This window comes from Desarmillaria tabescens (genome assembly GCF_030435595.1).
Source record: "Desarmillaria tabescens strain CCBAS 213 chromosome Unknown EV420scaffold_29, whole genome shotgun sequence".
Classification (NCBI taxonomy): Eukaryota; Fungi; Basidiomycota; class Agaricomycetes; order Agaricales; family Physalacriaceae; genus Desarmillaria; species Desarmillaria tabescens.
Window position 1 is genome coordinate 359,229 of NW_026848328.1, and position 16,428 is coordinate 375,656.

The following is a 16,428-nucleotide window of genomic DNA, read 5'->3' on the forward strand; positions in this document are numbered from 1 at the left end:
CCAAAAATTCAGTCCTCGGTTCGCGTTCTCTTGACGAGTCAAAAATTAGATACACAAAGATGGAGCAGAGACGACCAACGAGGTCTTCAGGCAATTCGGCACATGTTCGGAAGAATGTAGTCTTAGATTCGTGGATGACTTGCACTGTAGATTCATGCGTCAAGGAGGAAATTCTCGTTTTCTGGGGATGGGGTCGCTTGAAAGTCTGTGGGCGAACAGGCACGCGCAAGCTTCCAGTGGCAGCCACACCGTCCTCGCATTCCAAAGAAATTCTTGGATTCGTTGAAGTCCATCAGGAAGAGGAAACCGGCGGGTGTGACCTAGACTTTGGTGGTGGTCGAAGTTTACCAGACATCCATTGTGGCTGTGCCTCAGGGCGGAACTTCCCCTTCGAAAATATGTAAGTTGTATCCATCATCTTCTCGAACGTCAAGGTTACAAAAAAATGTCGTTGAAATGAAATCCATCGCTTGCGGTAGCGGCGTAAATCTTCCTCTAAACGGAGATGTAAATCTCGCTTGCCGACTCGGATATTATACAAAACTCATCATCTGACCGCAAATCCACGACGGCCCCGAGTCGGTATCGCGTATCTTCAGCTTCCCCAGTAAGAATTGGGTCCTGTAAAGCAAGACATTTTCATTACAGATCAGATTACAACAACGATATACGGAGGTATCGTACAACGAAGCAAGAAAGCAGACTCATAATACACTAGAATGTAACCAGATATTCTACGCAAGCAAATCGTTTTATTACCAGAATACTTACTGTTAGTGCATGGGCACCATCACCTGCTGTGGTTGGTAGGCCCCATACGTATTCTGGTGGTGAACGTGAGTGTACGTTGCCGGTGGAGTTGAACTCGCAGATCCTCCACTTCCAGGAGAATTTGCCTGCGGCCACGTAAAACTGCCAAGAACCGTCAAATCTTGTCCAGAATCTGAAAAACAGATTTCAAACGTACCCAGGCATCAGCATTCCTTGCCACCACTCGGGATTCTTGAGCGCCTGGATCGACGCGAGCATATCAACATCTCCACCTCCAGGACTCCCAACGACCCCGTTTCCATTGACATTCCCGCTCCCATAATCGAAACTATAATATTCAAGATCATTTCCGAACTGAATCGGTCCGGCGCCAGCCGCGTATGTCGCTTCTGGCCTATAAATTGGTGTTTGCGGTTGTTGCTGTTGAGTGGGCTGATAACTCGCAGTGTGGTAACCGTTCTGCTCTTGGGCCACCGAGAACTGCTGGTATTCACCACCCCCTCCGCCCATACCGCCACCCCCGTTACCAGGTCCGCCCATATTACTTGGAGGAATAGTCTGTAAACGTCCGACAGTCGCTCCCTGGCCATCGCGCCGATACTTGCCTAGCAGTGTGGCCAAGAATCTGGCGTACAACTTTGGCGTATGTCGGTCGTCGATAGCGATGCTGGATGAGCTGAGCTTCTGAATCAGAGTCCCAATGAGGTCAAAGATTTCGTCTTCATCGCCTTTGCTAAGAAGAGCAGAAAATTCGGGTCGAAGGAGCTGTTCTTGTATCAGTACCACAAAAGGAAGAAGACTAGCCATGTCAGTTACCTTGAGTAGGAACGCAGACGCGAAAGCTGCGAAGATAAAGTGACCATCTGGCGCGTACCGCATGAACCCACTTGGCGCTAGTTCTTCATTCATGCACCTGATCACCGTCTTAGCGGATGCAAGACACTACGACATTGTTTGTGAACAGTAGCTTCGAAAGAAATCAACGGCTACTGACCTTGTTGAAAAACAGGTCATCGCCTGCTTGAATACCTCTATGGAATGCCTGCTGGAATCCAAACGAAAACATCACCAAGCGGGAATAGCCCACCAAACTGCGCAGAGATTGAAATCAATGAAACTTCTAGCTCGAAGAAACGAGGCTAAGCTCACAATGGCAATAGGCTGCACCTGAACTCAGCCCCGCGATCACCACCAACGGCTTTGAACCGCCCCTCCCATTCTTCTTTGAATGCCTCCAACTCCCGGTCATACCTCATCGTTACGTCCCGGAAGTCCACCCTCTTCAGGCTGCTTAGTCCACTGCCCTCGGCGAAAACTTCATCATGGAACCTCGCCACGATGCGCAATAATACGGTATATCCGCACATATGCACATCGTAGTCGATGTTGTAACGAGACTTTTTATACCAGTCCGCCGAATGACGAATGATGGAATCCTCTTTGATCGTTGAAGGTTTTCCAAACTGAGTCGCTGTCGAGCGGTCGAGGTTGAAGCAGATTTGCCACACACGGATCCGGTTGAGAATCTCGCGTTCCTGCTTTTCATTCGTCGGTTTTGTAGTAGGAAGTTGGTGTAAGTTTAGGTCGGTGGCAATACTGACAGGACAATGAGAGCAAGAAAACAAACGAATTTATGGACATACCGGATGGCCAGACCCGTATATAGCCAACTCCGATCTTCCTCCCATCGCCTGGCAGGCACGGCGTAGATACTCATCAAAATATACGCCTGGCACAGCTCAACGCTCTTCCAGCCGTCAATGAGGGCGTTTGCAGCAGAATGCTTGGCAAAATGCATCGCAATGGGATAGATACTGGACTTCGGAGGGTGGTATCTGGAGGAAATGGCGCATATAACCGTGAAGAGGAAAGGACATCTTGCGAATGTTGATTGCGGAGTGTGTAGAACAGGGTCAAGGAGGGATACGAACGGCTAAAATATCGTCAGCAGCGATCGTTGAAAGGATCATTTCCTCACATTAACATGTTTGTAGAAACTTCAGATAGAACGTCAGGGTAAAGAAAAACGGAAGATATTAACGAATTCTCACATGTCAAACAACCGCTCGACATCTTCCGGCGCCACAAGGCCGTGCACCAGTATCTCTGGAGGACTGTGTTCCTCTATCAACGTGGCACGAATGTCCAGATTGGTTGCAGGACCTAGAGCCAGTGTAAGCGGGCCCAGAAATATTGAAATGGCAGGAGATCTACCAGGCATAAAATAGGTCTCATTCGCCACACCAACATTGTCGTCGTCCACGTCGTCACCCTTCTTTCCCTTGCCCTTCTTAGTTCCCTGATGCGATGTCAAACTCAAATTCGCAATGAGCCCGAGAGGAACATGTGAATCGGGAAGTGCCGTTTGTGTCTCTTCCTGTTCCTCCTCCTCCTCGTCTCGGGGAACCAAACCATACCGTTGGGCATGCGTCACTCGACTCCCACCTTCATCGTCGTCCGAATCTTCATCCCCCCCGCGGAGATCATTGAACGAGCTCGTACCTCCAGCAGCATTCTGTACACTGGACTGAAGACGGTCAAGCCAGGCGAGAACGTTGCGGTTGCTGGCATCGGACGGTGAAGTCGCCATACGGTATGAGGCAATAGAAAGAGGTGTCGCCAGGTACGGATTGTGCAGCTGCTTGAGGAGACTCTCGATGATGGCGTCTTTCTGCCGGATCTGTGCTAGAAGATATTCTCGTTTGCTGGGACGCATATATGAGGATTTCTCTAGGAAAAAAAGGAAATTGACGACTTACTTGGGTGCCGTCCTTGGTTTCCGCCCCTCGACGATGCAGACATGACCACCAGTCTTGCACCGCTTACATGTATTCTCGTTGGCTGGGAAGTCGCACTTCATCTTGAGTTTCTTGCAGTGGGTGCATGCGCCGGGTCTACGCTATCAGCTAGTCATCCCTGGGACGATGCCGTACTCACAATCTGGAGACTCTTGCACCGCTTACGCCCCCTACGCTGATACCGATGTCGTCGTCGCTGCCATCGGATTCGCTATCCCTCGCTGGTACGCGCTTTCTCTTGTTCGGTGTCTGCTTCTGCTGTTGCTTTGCTGGTGGAGCAGAATATGACGGTGCTGGGTGATGCTGCTGATGTTGCTGCTGGTAGCTAGAAGACCCTTGATAATAGTTATTGTAGTCATTTTGCTGTTGATACGGCTCTGTCGGGTAGTAGTTCGCAGGCTGAGCTGGTGGTTGTTGCACCGGCTGCTGCTGCTGCTGCTGCTGCTGGTGATGATGCTGCTGTTGTCCGTAGTCGTAGGATTGCATCCATTGCTGGTATCGCTGGGCATGGGCGTCCTGGGGATGCTGGACGAGCTCGTCGGGGTCGTAGAACGTGGTGGTAGGACCAATCATAGTGGCCTGAGGGTCGTCTCCCGGGGGCTGACTTCTTGACGCCATTGAGCAAACTGCCAACCGCAAAGATCGCGTTCATTTTGGGTTGTCTATTTCCCCCTATGTCCACAAGTTTCTCACCTGCCAATCAGCCGAAGCAGGTTCGGCTCTTGCGATTTCCCGGTGGAGAAGTGGAGAAAAAGCGAGTAGAATAGCGAGAAGTATTTGCTACAGATCCAGAAGATATCCTTGCATCTTCTACGCGATAATGGGAGCAGGAAGGAGAGTGTCAAGAGACGTACTAGCCTCACGGGTGTGGACAAATCTGAGGCGGTTTTTGTACCTTTTTATTTTCTTCTTCCTCGTTTCAGACGGCTTTGTACAAAAACTCTTTGGTCCGGGTCGGGATGATCATTTTACGTAACTAAAAGTCCATAACGGGAGGTGGATTCTCAACGTGGGCGCAATCACGAGCGCTTTATTTTTAGTCATTCAACGTCCTGGGACGATCCTTTCTAATGGAGCACAAGATAAATGGACAGTTCTGACAAGGAACGTGGTTCGAGTCCTTAAGGAACTGGCCAATACCAAGACGACACCAGATAGTACAAGCGCATCTCTTGAAGAGTCATGGCAGGACACATGGATTACAGTGGTAATGAAGCATGAGGTCCTGACATGCGTTGTAGAGAGAAGCTCACATGGATGCTGGCTCCGCGGATAGATTGACGTCTTGCTTTTCGAAGTTGCTGCCTTATCTTAGTCGGCTCTTTCAAGAGATCGCTAGGGTAACCTACATCTAAAGCTTGAACCCTTTCAACTGAATTAAATAATAGCTAAAGCTCTGCAATTCCAGGTAAGGAGGACACACTTTCGTACGGAAAAGGGTGCATTAATATGGCCGTAACGAGATACTAAAAAGTGGGGTAATCAGCCTCGTGCATATTCTTCCACTGGCAATGCAATTACTGTACCGCATGATGAACCGACAGACAGGATATTAGGGTCGTGTCGTCCTGTTTCATCAGTCCGGCCGTATTAGTCTCGCCCATGGGGCGAATGATTTTATATCCGCTGCTGCGCCTTGTTGAGGCACAAATATTATCTAGAGGGGGGGCGAACGTACGTATTCAATAGCTGGAACTCTTTTGAGGATGCTAAAATGTTTGGGGAAAGACTTCCTGATGAGCCTCAGGAAGAAACTTGCTCCAGTGTGATGCGACACAACATACGGAAAAAAATGTGGATAAAATTTCTGGTCATGTCGTTCGACTCGGGAATTCCTGGAAAACGACGTATGGAATAAGTAAATGACAAAGACCAGGTTGTCAGGTACTCAGTGACTGCCCCCGAATTCGAGATGAAAAGAATTCGTGCATTGACGTTGTGGTCGTATAGCTTGGACGCCCAACGTCTGGGTGATTTATCTGACATTGAGCGCCGGCACCCTTATGAATTTTGCTACGAAATCAACAGACTCGAAAATTTATTAGAATGCGGAAAGTCACTCTGCTTATCGGCGGGTTTAAACTCGTTATTGTCCTATATAATTGACTCGTTGCTATCAGTGCTGCGAAGGTTAGCTCGCATACTCGTCTCCCGTGAATAAATTGTTCTGACCTTTTGGTAGACCGGCGATATAAAAAAAACACAGCGGCTCAGTCCATAGACCACATGTGTAGTGACTCATTTGAACACATCTGCCAACATATTACGAATGATGCCCAATATGTGTTCATGTTATTCACTAAAATTGGGACAATTATGTGCCAAGAGTTGTTATTCAACCTCCGTTCCTAGAGTCATAAACTGTCAACGTTGCAATAGCAATTCGTCGCGAATTCTTTCAGCTTACTACTAAAGCGTTGATCGTACAATTCTTCACTACGACAGCCAGCGCTATTTCGTCTTGGCACTGAAGCGCTCGAAGTTCTTGCCGCCACCGAGCCCATGAGCGCCACGGACATACCTCCAAAACGGAGTTAGACACAACATCCTCATCGACCAAGGCCCGCTCGTATCGCACACTAAGGCGCTATCATAATATACGAACCATCGCGCAAAGCCAATCAGATAGGATATTAGAACCTCGTCATCTACGCTGACTGAGATCAGAATTCGGAGCCCGTAACCTAGTCAGACGTGCCAATGGGGGTACCTGACGATCGAGCGAAACACGTTTCGCGGGTAGCTTCAAGACTTTCGACCCTTCGAACTCTCAATGACCCTGGCAGTACCTTGAATCACGAGTTAGCAGTATACTAAAAACAAACAGATCAGAAACCAACCCTGGTGAGTCGAATAAGTAGCCGAGGCGCCCACATCCCCCCGATAGCCTAACCATATTTTGTCACCGCCGCCATTGTCGCGAGACTAAGAACACATTGATAACCAAAGCCAATGCTCCAGCTTTTCATTACGGATCCGAAAGCCGGACATGGCGGAAGAAGGCTCGGGGCATGGTAGCGATGATGGCGATGTAACCCTGCCTGCCGTAGTCATGATCCACCGAGAGCAAGCAGGATGCCGAGGCCTAGGTAGAGCCACAGTACAGTGAGTCGTCCCAAGAATCCAATGAAGGATGTCATCGCCGATGACGCGGACGACCAGAGACAAAGATGCAATCATTATGGAGAAAAGCGTAGATATCCTAGTCATATGCTTTCCATTTTTAACGAAATCCGTGTTATTCTCAGCGATCGTCTCGCTCTGCGGCCTTCTCGAACATCTTACCCAGCGATTATCTCGGAATTCCTCCTCGGGGAACCCCGCTTTCAGGCCGCCTCAAAATGATCAACGAGGTATCAAGGACAATCAAGGGTTATTCGGGCTAAGTATCTCTGAATAAGAACCCAGACGAAGTCCTTGGTATGCGGTGGTCCTGGTCGAAAAGAAAGTAATCATTTCGGTGGCAATGATCGAGAGCGTCGCGATCACGCTACGATCAGTTCGACCAGATTATTATTCTCACATTCTTATCCATTGTGATCGCGAGGGTAAACGGCATTTTACCGACCTAAACGCTATCGGAGTCGCCACTGGACTCGTTGAGTACGCTGTAGTTTTTGAGGTCTTTCGCACCTCCGTCATCAATGCCATTTTCTACCAAACTCCGAGGATTTAATTCTTCTTATTCTTTACAGGTTCTCGGTATGCCCGATTTATTCCGATCACTTGAAGTTGTTCCACTGTCGGACAATGCTGGTATTTCCAGAGGGGAGATAAGCTCGTGTTCGTAGCTCTTGTATGATAATCGCGACGGCCACGACAAAATCGAGGGACTGGAACCTGCATCCTCCTGTTCACGGAAAACACTTTCTATATCAAACTTTGCACTTCAGAATTCTCTCAGTTCGGATCGACAAGGAGCACGGTTTACCTTTGCGATTTAGCTGAAACCTCAGGGTCTGTGCAACCCAAGGTTTTCAGCGGTGATATGACAATAATGTTTGCAGGAGCGAATGTCACTAGTCATAAAAATCGAACTCTAGCATGATACTGGGCGATATCCCAACGTAACGACGCTGACGATAGCTAAGAGAAGCAAATCAAAAAAAAACAGTCGCAAAAATAAAATTGACATTCAACACCGGAAAATTAGACATGGTAAACGTATTTGATTCCGTGTTAAGTTGCTGCTGTGAGGAATCCTTCCTCTGAGAAGGAGTGACCGACTCAGAAGTGAATCATAAACACACATGACGCGGCAGGTTACCATCTCCTAGACGACCACCGACAGAGTGAAGTCTTGGACACAGATTCGCTTTAAAGGGAAGTGTGTATAAAATACTCCTGGGCAGCTGATAGTGGTACACGCCGATCAGTGCCATGAAGCGTTCATAGAGATACAGAGACTTAACCTTCCATGTCATGGAGTCGCGACTCGCGACAGAGCAAGACCAACTATCTCACGAAGTCCTTCGGAATTAGATTGAGCCAAGCTGTCACCGTGTCAGCGCTGTAATGTAAATCACGGCGTCTCTAGTTCGAAGCAATAGAGGACTTACGTTGAAGTTGTATACGAAAATCATCTGAGATGTTTCAAGAACCCTAGAGGTCCTTCTCAGAAGCACCTAACAAATAAGCACTGTAGAACTCATGAATATCCATCCAAATACCGGGCGAGTCTCCAGGCACGTCATACGAGTGGACAGGTACAATCACTCGCAAGAGATTGCACGCAGCTCGGGAAAACACTTTGAAAGGTGGGTCAAGGCCTTAGGCGACCCCTCGGCTGATGGAAAACAGGAGTACCTAGGGGGAAAAGCACAAGATCTTTGAATTTTCGTTTGCCGGTGAGAAATCAGGGCAGCAAAAGTCAGGGCATGCTAGTCGGCAGGTGTCAGAACCCTGAACTAGGGTGAGACTGGATCGCGGCGCGTTGAATTCCGGCATCCAGCCGGCCATTGGCGTCTGCACCAAAATTCCAGTGGCGCATCATTTTCTGACAGTCCTTGAAAGTTGAAGAGTAATCGAGAAGGTGGGTGCAGAATAACGAACGCTCCGATAGTGAAAAGCTTTATTCCGGCATCTTACTTGGTTACCGCAACTGCGTTGTTACCACCTTCGCTCCGCAGCTGAGAAAAAAGACGCGTTTGCTTCTGGCATCAGTTCAATGTCTCTTTCATCTTTTTATCTGCCGGAAGACAGAATTGACACTTCGGAGTCAGTACAGGACTGTGTACGTACTAGTCCCTGCCTCGATTTCCGTTGTCCAGATATCGAAAAATGATAGGTTAACACTTTTAATTCACAAAGTTCGGGAACACTGCCTCCCAATGCAGGTGTCAGGTCCAAGGCACGCGGAATCTCGCAGCGGGCCTGCGGAGAAAATCAGATATGAATGCACATCTGAGGGGAAAAAACGACCCTTTTGCGTTCTGTGCTTGAATTCTCTGAACTCGTTCACTGGAATACTACGGGACAGGAGAAAGAAATCAAAAAACCAAGCTTAAGTAGGCGGGAGCACTATATGAACATACTTCGGCAAAAACTGAAACACTGACCAAGCGTGACCTCTCCTATTAATCCCTGAACACCCCTAGTACATCCTCCTCTGGTACGGCGCTATTCATTTGTAGACTGAAAGTTGGAAAGCTTATCAAAAATTCTACAGCTCGAAGAGTCCTCCTGGACTACGTTTTCGAAATTTGCATCGTTGCTTACAATCAGGTTTCTCCAAGTCCGAGAAATGTCGACGTCGTCGCAGAATAAGAGGAAAGCGAAAAGAGACGTAGACGACGAGTATGCTGGTGTTACGACTACATCAAAACGGGAGAAGACTGTGAAGAGTGGACCCTCAAAGCGGGGAGCCGAGGCTGAGGAAGAGACGGAGAAAGATAGAAGAGCAAGGTTGGCTAAGGAAAGGAAGAAGGCCTGGAAGGACGAGGCCAAGAAAATGATACCTTGGAAGTACACCGCTACTTTCGTGATACCACAAGGAGTGAAGGTACGCCGTCTATTGACGTCCTGTGCTGTGAATCTGACCATTGAACAGACGATTCTCAAAGGTGACGGTGAGCGGATGTTTTTCTCTCCTAAATTATAATTCAACTTTGCTATGATTAGCGAAGAAGAATTATAAGCTTAATGATGGCGATCTTAAGTCCCTTCCCTATGAGCAGCGGCTGGGGATGAGAGGCTATACTATGAAGCTTTATTCTCTTCCACAAGTCCAAGACATTTGTCGAAGAAAGCACGGCCCTGAGGCAGTAGACGGAGCGAGGAATCTCGTTGAGTAGTGAGTCCTGATGGATATAGTATCTTACTCCCCCTCATATCCTTTCCCTTAGCCCTGACAGAAACCACGACGGAACTGGTGCGACTATCGCCCGATTGACCAAGAAAGGCCGAGAATTTTTCGACGAGAGGGAAGAGAACGAAGCACGGAAGAATAGACAAGTCCTTACGGACTGTTTGACGCTTTGGGTTCCAGACCATGCTGAGACGCCTGCGTCTTATGAACTTCCGACCTTCGAATGCACGAAAAGCTCTTTACCGAATAACTTTGCTATGAGACCTGGGTCGAGGCTTATCACAGAGTTAGAAGCTATGAACCTTTTCCTGGTACGCAACGAATACTGTATATGTCGCTGGAGTTAACTGGCTCGCTAGCTGCGTCGATGCGAACTTGAGGGTCTCAAGAGGAGGAGTATTAATAACGGTTTTGCCCTCGATTCACCGGAAGGGTTGAATTACAACGAAGTTCAACAGCGCGCGATGGATTGCCATGGCGGCTTTGATGGACACAACCAAAAGTACGTTTCTTACCAAGGTTTTTCTTTGGCATACATCTAAATCTGCAATATGTAGAGTTCTTGATCTTTCAAATACAGCCGTTTCAAAAAATTATTGGGACTGGGGAACCTTTCCCGAGGACTTGATGATCGAATTTGCTCTTAGCCCAATTGCGCTGAAGAACAAATGTGACAAGACTGAGTTGAATGACAAGGCCTTTCTTGAGGTTTGGTGGCCTCCCTATGACCCCATCGGTGACCAATTTACACGCGTGGTCTGCGCTCCAGGGCACTGCGATGGCTGTAGGATAGAAGCTGCGCTAGATTTTGTAGTCTAACATTCTTCTTCTTCGATGTACGTCTCATACACTACACTAACAATACGCTTCGACTGGAATATATTCTCATCACTGTGCTTTTACCGGTCATCGTTGTTTGTAGAACTTTTTCAGACATTTGTAGTACTATGACTGAAATTTATGCAAGCTTCAGAGACGAGTCACGAGTTACCTTGGTGAAAAGCAAGGTCAACCCACAGTCATAAAGTTTCCTTTTCCGTCGTCTGCCAACAGCAATTAAGTACCAATAGGTGGCTGTGCTCAATCCAGCAGTCCTCTTCCTACTCTCGCATCTGCCGTGCAGCATGTCAAGACTCAGTACTCAGTACTCAGCCGTTTACCATCTCGACTCTATCGCACCTGCAGCACTAGCTTTAAAAAGTCGCCTCGCACATTGAATATTGAACGTTTGAACCTGAACATCTGGGGAATTGCTTAAGAATTGGATCGTGAGTGACTAATACCTTCTCCGTATTTTCCCTTCGCTGATGCTCATGCGTCGCACTTTATAGTCTGTTCCACTTACGAGGACTAGTACTACTCGCTGTGCTGTCCTAGCACAATTAACACTGCATCTGTCCTTCTTGCCACCAACAAGAAGCACACTTTCTAACTTCGTCTCTGGACACTTGCAGAGGGAAAGTCTCCCTTTGGCATCCCATGCTCAATACATGAGAACATTGTACCCAACAAGATCATTATCACGTATATCAGCCCGCAAGACGAGGATCGGTACAAGCCTGTAAAAGGACCACAAGGTGATAGTCGAGGTACTAAAGGGGCTCGTCCAAGGGGAAAATACAGGAAAAGGCGAGGCAGAGTGGAAACTGAATGCTTTTCTGGCAGAGGGAATAGCCAAGGATGACCAGGACCGCGGAGCTAGGTGTGATCGCCTGGACCACCTATCTCGTAAGCCTATATGGGAATGAGCTCGCCCATCTACTGTTCATGGTCCCGATGAAGCTCTCAGCCACCATCAATATATTATATTCAGGTTTGCGCATGATGCACGCAGTCCAATATGATACTGGTGAGTACATCTGTTAGTGCTCTACGCCATTGATCCTTATCCGTTCACTAGATTCTGCTATTCTCTCCTCCCACTTGCCACGTATCCACCACACTATGACAAATCGACATCAACCCCAACCCAACGACCCATCCCCACGACCCTTCTTCAGTCGGACATTCCCTTCCGATATTGCGTCATCCCCTACCACTCAACGACGTCTACCTGTTCCCGCTGCGCTGGTCTTTCAATGGCTAGTAACGTGCGTTGTTGGAAAGTAGAAGAGGACGTTGCCTCCTGTCTGGTGCGAGGAGGGAATGAGCATGCCTAGAGACTGCGCGAAATATGACCCCACCCCATCCTGGTGTGTAGGTGTCCGAGTTTTGGCTGGAGACAATGGATCGTCTTCCGGCAAGCAAGACGTCTGCGCCTAGACGATGTATTCAAAACCGGTGAACACACCCACGGCGAAACTTCGCATAGGGTAGGGACGGCAGGTAGTCTTAGGAGGGACTGGTTTTACCTCGACGCCATGTATCGACGTCCGGCAAGCGAGAGCATGGCGTCGGGGTATTGTTGGGGATACAAGGAGTATAGGGCTAGGGTAAACTGGACATAGTACGCACGTCGCACGATGTCGACTGTCTTCGTTACTGATCGAGATCCTTTGCGTCTAGCTGTTATTGTACACCTCACATCCCAGCCTCTCCCTGGACGACGACTTTTGCGCGGACATGACGTATCGACATCTGGCGAACGAGCGCACGGCGTCGTGACACCGGTCGGAATTTTGGAATAGATTATGGGTCTGAGTTCGGGGACTCTTATTAGAGATGGTTTGGCACTATGCAGTGTGGATTTTTCAATGTACAAATGATCTGCGAGGTATACGACTGGTATATCGGTATTCAAAGAAGCAGACGTGCCTCGCAAACACTTCGTAACATATTGGTATGACTTACGTAGATCAACTCGACGAGGAATCGTCGCTTTCAGTGTTTCCTTACATGTTTTGAGTCGGGAGCATTGCCAATGAAAAGGTCGACTCGAAAGAGACAGCAATAGGGTTCAAGGACAAGATTCAGCAAGGTCGTACTCGCCTCGGCACGCGGCAGGCACTTGTAGAGTGAATGACGTATTTGACGCCGGTTTGCCGCCCTTCTTTACGTTATCGACCACTATCATCAGCGATATCAAACTACTTTTCTTACTATCGCACAGTATTCTCTGAACAACATGTCTGCAGACAGTGACAATCCGGCGTCTGCTTCTCAAATGTCTTCCGTCGAAAGCACCCCTACCTCTGCCTCAGACCTGCCACAGGAAATTATCGACACTATCGTCGATGAATTTTTTGTAGACACCGTCACACTTAGGCTGTGCAGCACTCTATGTCGATCATTCTCCTCCCGTGCTCGTGCCCTCCTCTTCCGGACAATCTACCTGGCCCCCAATAAATGTTCCAAGTTCGAATCCATTTGTCTTAGTTCCTCCGAAATCCCTTTACTCGTGAAACATATCTCTTTCAACAATTTCGGCGCCAACCCAAGCCTAGCATGCAACGTGATGAAAGCTGCTATCAATTTGGAACAAATATCGCTGTTCCAGTGTGATCTTCTACCCTTCGCGTACTTTGTCCAAGAACTTGAGCCGGCGTGCCGTAGTTCCGTTACTCGCATCTCCGTCCAGTCATGGGGGCTGCGGTTCAAAGAGATCTGTCTCTTGCTTGACCAATTTCCTTCAACAGACCTATTGTACTTGGAGGGTCAAACGGTCAAGGTGCTTGAATCCAAAGCGTTCGTGGCGACGCTCAAGGGAGGACAGGGGCTTCCGATTCTCAGACTAGATCTTCGCATTTCGCAGGAACTGAGCCCATTCATTGACTGTTTCCGTTCTGTGGGCAATTTGGATGTCCCATTCTCTGTCAGTCGGCTCAGATACTTGTCCGTCGATTTTGTGCGTTGTTGGGATTTACCCCAGCTGGATGCCTTTTTGAAGGAGACGTCCAACACGCTGGAGGAACTGCAATTTATCTGTTGCGATTATCCTTGTAAGGATTTGACGTCTTTACTGAGGGTTCTAATATCTCATGCACCCTACAGATGACTGGAAAAGTGCCACGTCACTGATGAATATATCCCATCTGCGGCGTCTCTCATTCAATCTAAGATACGGAGTCACTGGGCTCAACGTGACCGATTCATCCGACTGTCCCATCGCGCATTGGTGGCAGCTCAATCTTGCTGCTATCGGCAGCGTTTCTCGTATCGAACACATAGTAATTTCGGTCGTGCTCTCCGAATACAATATGGAGTACTTGGACACTGCGATGTGGTCAAAATTTGATGCTGTCCTTAGCACTCCTTTAATGGCATCACTGAAATCAGTGACCATTGATATCAGTTACCGGTTCACGCGTCTTGTGTCTCATTTGCCTCGTATCCGAAGAGACGTAAACAAAGCATTCGTAGCTCTTCGGGAACGGCGGCTGCTCAGTTTCCAATCGTCGCGTATATATTCATGGTGAGTGGATGCCCCTTGATCCACAATGATGAAGCTGACAAACAGGTAGATACCCTACGTATTTAAATACGACGATGCGCTTGCTTCTTTACAATATTACGCACCATCGTGTCCATCAGAAATTACGCATCACTCAAAGCTCAAAGACTCCTCACTACTGCATTATCTACTGATTAGCACTATTTGAAATAACCAAATTCTCGCCTTTTGACGCAAGTCGCCTTCTCTGCTCTGTGAGCAGGTTGAGAAAGGGAAAGAAAGAGATCATCCCCGATGATGGCAGTACCATACGGAGAGTGGTGGAAATACGAGAGGAGATGATAAAGCATTGGCAAGGTCGATGCCATTCCGAGTCGCGAGGAAAGGACTGCATTGAAACGCAGTCGCCGGCATCAGATTTCTTGCAGGTCCCATCAAGAAGCCTCAATAGTGCCCTAAGTTGAGCCGCTGAGCCGCATAGGCCTGAGCCCTAGGAATTATCAATCGTGATTGGGGCATCTTAAGGAAAGCGTAAGCACTATTTTTAACACTCAAGCGGGCTTCGGCAAACGCCGAGACTCAGCTTCGACGAACCATGATTACATCTCTTTCGGCTCATTCACCAGTCGCTCCATCCTATATTTCCCTGTCAGTGTATACGTTTCTACTTACTGCCGTCATACCCAGTCTGCAAGGGCCAACCTTCGAATCTCCATCCATTGCCATACAAACAATAGTTGAATTCCTGACAGTCTATGCGGTTGACATCGCCAAGGAAAAGGAAAAGCGGGGCCGATGCAGATGAAGAGTATGATGCTGTACCAGCGACTTCCAAATGCACAAAGACCGTAAAGCGCGGCACGGCAGAGACTGTGGAAGCACAAAGGGCAAGGATCGCCAGGGAGCGGAAGAAAGCTTGGAAGGAGGAGCTAAAGAACACAGACGCTTGGAAAGTTGATCCTACCTTCAAATTCAAGAAGGGAACGATGGTCCGTTGCTCATACACTTCTCGTCAGTACGAAACTCATCATTTGTCCAGACCATCACCAAGGGCGACGGTGAGTATCCTGTTACTCTCCGCATATACTCTGCCAATATCTGCCTTTCTTTCAGCCAAGAAGCAGTACAAACTCAGGGATGATGATATCAAGGCCTTGCCCTATGAGCAGCAAGTGAGCGGCTCTGGGTATCTAATGAAACTCTTCCGTTCCACAAATCCAACATGTTAGTCGCAAGAAGCGCGGGGAATTACCAGACACAGTGAAGAGCATGTATGAATAGTGAGTGCTAGATCCAGTGGATACCTCTATTTACTGATATTCCTCTAGCTTGGACAAAGACTTTGACGGAACCGGTGCAACAGTCACTCGCCTAACCAAGGCTGGCCAAGCCGCTTGGAGAAAGGAAGACGAAGAAAAATCCAGGAAGTATGCATCCCATCTTCTGAGATGCTTACAGCGCTGGGTTCCCAACTACGCCGAGAGACCTCCCTTATATGAGCCTCCGAAGCTTGGATCCACGAAAGACACTTTGCCAGAGAATTTTGCTTTCAGATCTAGTTTCAGGCGTATCACTGAGTTTGAGGCTATGAACCTGTTCCTTGTACGTGCATCTTGTCTACTTTTGTGGCCGAGGCTAATAGATACGGTAGCTGCGTCAACACGAGCTCGATGGCCTCGAAAGAAAAACCGCTAATAATCCTTTGCTGGTCCTTGATCCACTCCAAATACTGGACTACGAAGAAGTCCAACAACGTGCAATGGATTGTCATGGGGGCTTCGAAGGGCATAACCAGAGGTACGCTGTCCTTGTGTAAGCCATCCCGACCAAGGCTGACTCTGTTGCCTACAGAGTTCTTGCTTTGGCAAATAAGGCCGTTTCAAACAGGCACTGGGATTGGGAAGAATTCCCGCTGGATTTGATGATTGGACTTGCATTGAGTCCAACAGCAGTGAAAGACTTGCGCGGTAATTCCAAGTTGAAGGACAAGGCTTTGCTTGAGGTATGGTGGCCCCCATATGATCCCCTTGGAGACGTTTTTATACGCGCAAAATGTGCTCCGGGCCATTGTGATGGTTGCAGGATGTATGATCCGGACGACTGGATGTACATGTAATTTTTGACATTTATTTTGCATGTAGTTTCACGACTGATTATCAATGTTGACACAACCTGCTGTGCTTATAATCGATTCAGGGATTATGGTTCCGCAACGGATATTT

General features: G+C 48.2%; 5 protein-coding genes across 5 annotated transcripts; 4 read left to right on the forward strand and 1 right to left on the reverse strand.

The window, feature by feature from the left end:
* Nucleotides 1–614: 614 nt before the first annotated feature.
* On the reverse strand, nt 615–4,645 carry EV420DRAFT_1557736 (fungal-specific transcription factor domain-containing protein). The gene is made up of 11 exons (XM_060473700.1): nt 3,709–4,645; nt 3,531–3,665; nt 2,986–3,476; nt 2,823–2,934; nt 2,750–2,768; nt 2,415–2,704; nt 1,921–2,367; nt 1,766–1,862; nt 1,588–1,713; nt 968–1,536; nt 615–912 (listed from the first exon to the last, which is right to left on the reverse strand). Exons 1-11 carry the CDS (start codon nt 4,185–4,187, stop codon nt 774–776), a joined length of 2,904 nt encoding a protein of 967 aa, XP_060328286.1. The 5' UTR covers nt 4,188–4,645; the 3' UTR covers nt 615–773.
* Nucleotides 4,646–9,312: 4,667 nt separating this feature from the next.
* Nucleotides 9,313–10,695, forward strand: EV420DRAFT_1645482 (uncharacterized protein; the record flags this gene model as incomplete). Its single annotated transcript, XM_060477786.1, has 6 exons — nt 9,313–9,570; nt 9,619–9,637; nt 9,690–9,861; nt 9,914–10,187; nt 10,236–10,378; nt 10,434–10,695. The coding sequence occupies 6 exons, from the start codon at nt 9,313–9,315 to the stop codon at nt 10,693–10,695; spliced, it is 1,128 nt and encodes a 375-aa protein (XP_060328287.1).
* An 861-nt stretch (nt 10,696–11,556) lies between these two features.
* Nucleotides 11,557–12,480, forward strand: EV420DRAFT_1481947 (uncharacterized protein; the record flags this gene model as incomplete). The annotated part of the gene is made up of 4 exons (XM_060469827.1): nt 11,557–11,725; nt 11,777–11,966; nt 12,077–12,322; nt 12,408–12,480. The coding sequence occupies 4 exons, from the start codon at nt 11,557–11,559 to the stop codon at nt 12,478–12,480; spliced, it is 678 nt and encodes a 225-aa protein (XP_060328288.1).
* Nucleotides 12,481–12,874: 394 nt separating this feature from the next.
* EV420DRAFT_1557753 (uncharacterized protein) lies at nt 12,875–14,449 on the forward strand (the record flags this gene model as incomplete). The annotated part of the gene is made up of 3 exons (XM_060473701.1): nt 12,875–13,754; nt 13,807–14,227; nt 14,277–14,449. Coding segments are annotated over exons 1-2 (1,233 nt in total), but the record flags the coding sequence as incomplete, so codon positions are not given.
* A 933-nt stretch (nt 14,450–15,382) lies between these two features.
* Nucleotides 15,383–16,403, forward strand: EV420DRAFT_632793 (uncharacterized protein). Its single transcript, XM_060482874.1, has 4 exons — nt 15,383–15,486; nt 15,535–15,808; nt 15,858–16,003; nt 16,058–16,403. Exons 1-4 carry the CDS (start codon nt 15,476–15,478, stop codon nt 16,320–16,322), a joined length of 696 nt encoding a protein of 231 aa, XP_060328290.1. The 5' UTR covers nt 15,383–15,475; the 3' UTR covers nt 16,323–16,403.
* Nucleotides 16,404–16,428: the final 25 nt, after the last annotated feature.

Excerpts from the sequence above, each read along its gene's own strand:
- EV420DRAFT_632793 (XM_060482874.1), top strand. Across the intron at positions 15,809-15,857 it reads AGGCTATGAACCTGTTCCTT|CTGCGTCAACACGAGCTCGA; the intron begins GTACGTGCATCT and ends TAGATACGGTAG. Across the intron at positions 16,004-16,057 it reads TTCGAAGGGCATAACCAGAG|AGTTCTTGCTTTGGCAAATA; the intron begins GTACGCTGTCCT and ends TGTTGCCTACAG.
- EV420DRAFT_1557736 (XM_060473700.1), bottom strand. The coding sequence starts at position 4,187 with ATGGCGTCAAGAAGTCAGCCCCCGGGAGACGACCCTCAGGCCACTATG. Across the intron at positions 3,666-3,708 it reads GGTGCAAGAGTCTCCAGATT|ACCCGGCGCATGCACCCACT; the intron begins GTGAGTACGGCA and ends CTGATAGCGTAG. Across the intron at positions 2,935-2,985 it reads TGAGACCTATTTTATGCCTG|GTCCTGCAACCAATCTGGAC; the intron begins GTAGATCTCCTG and ends CACTGGCTCTAG.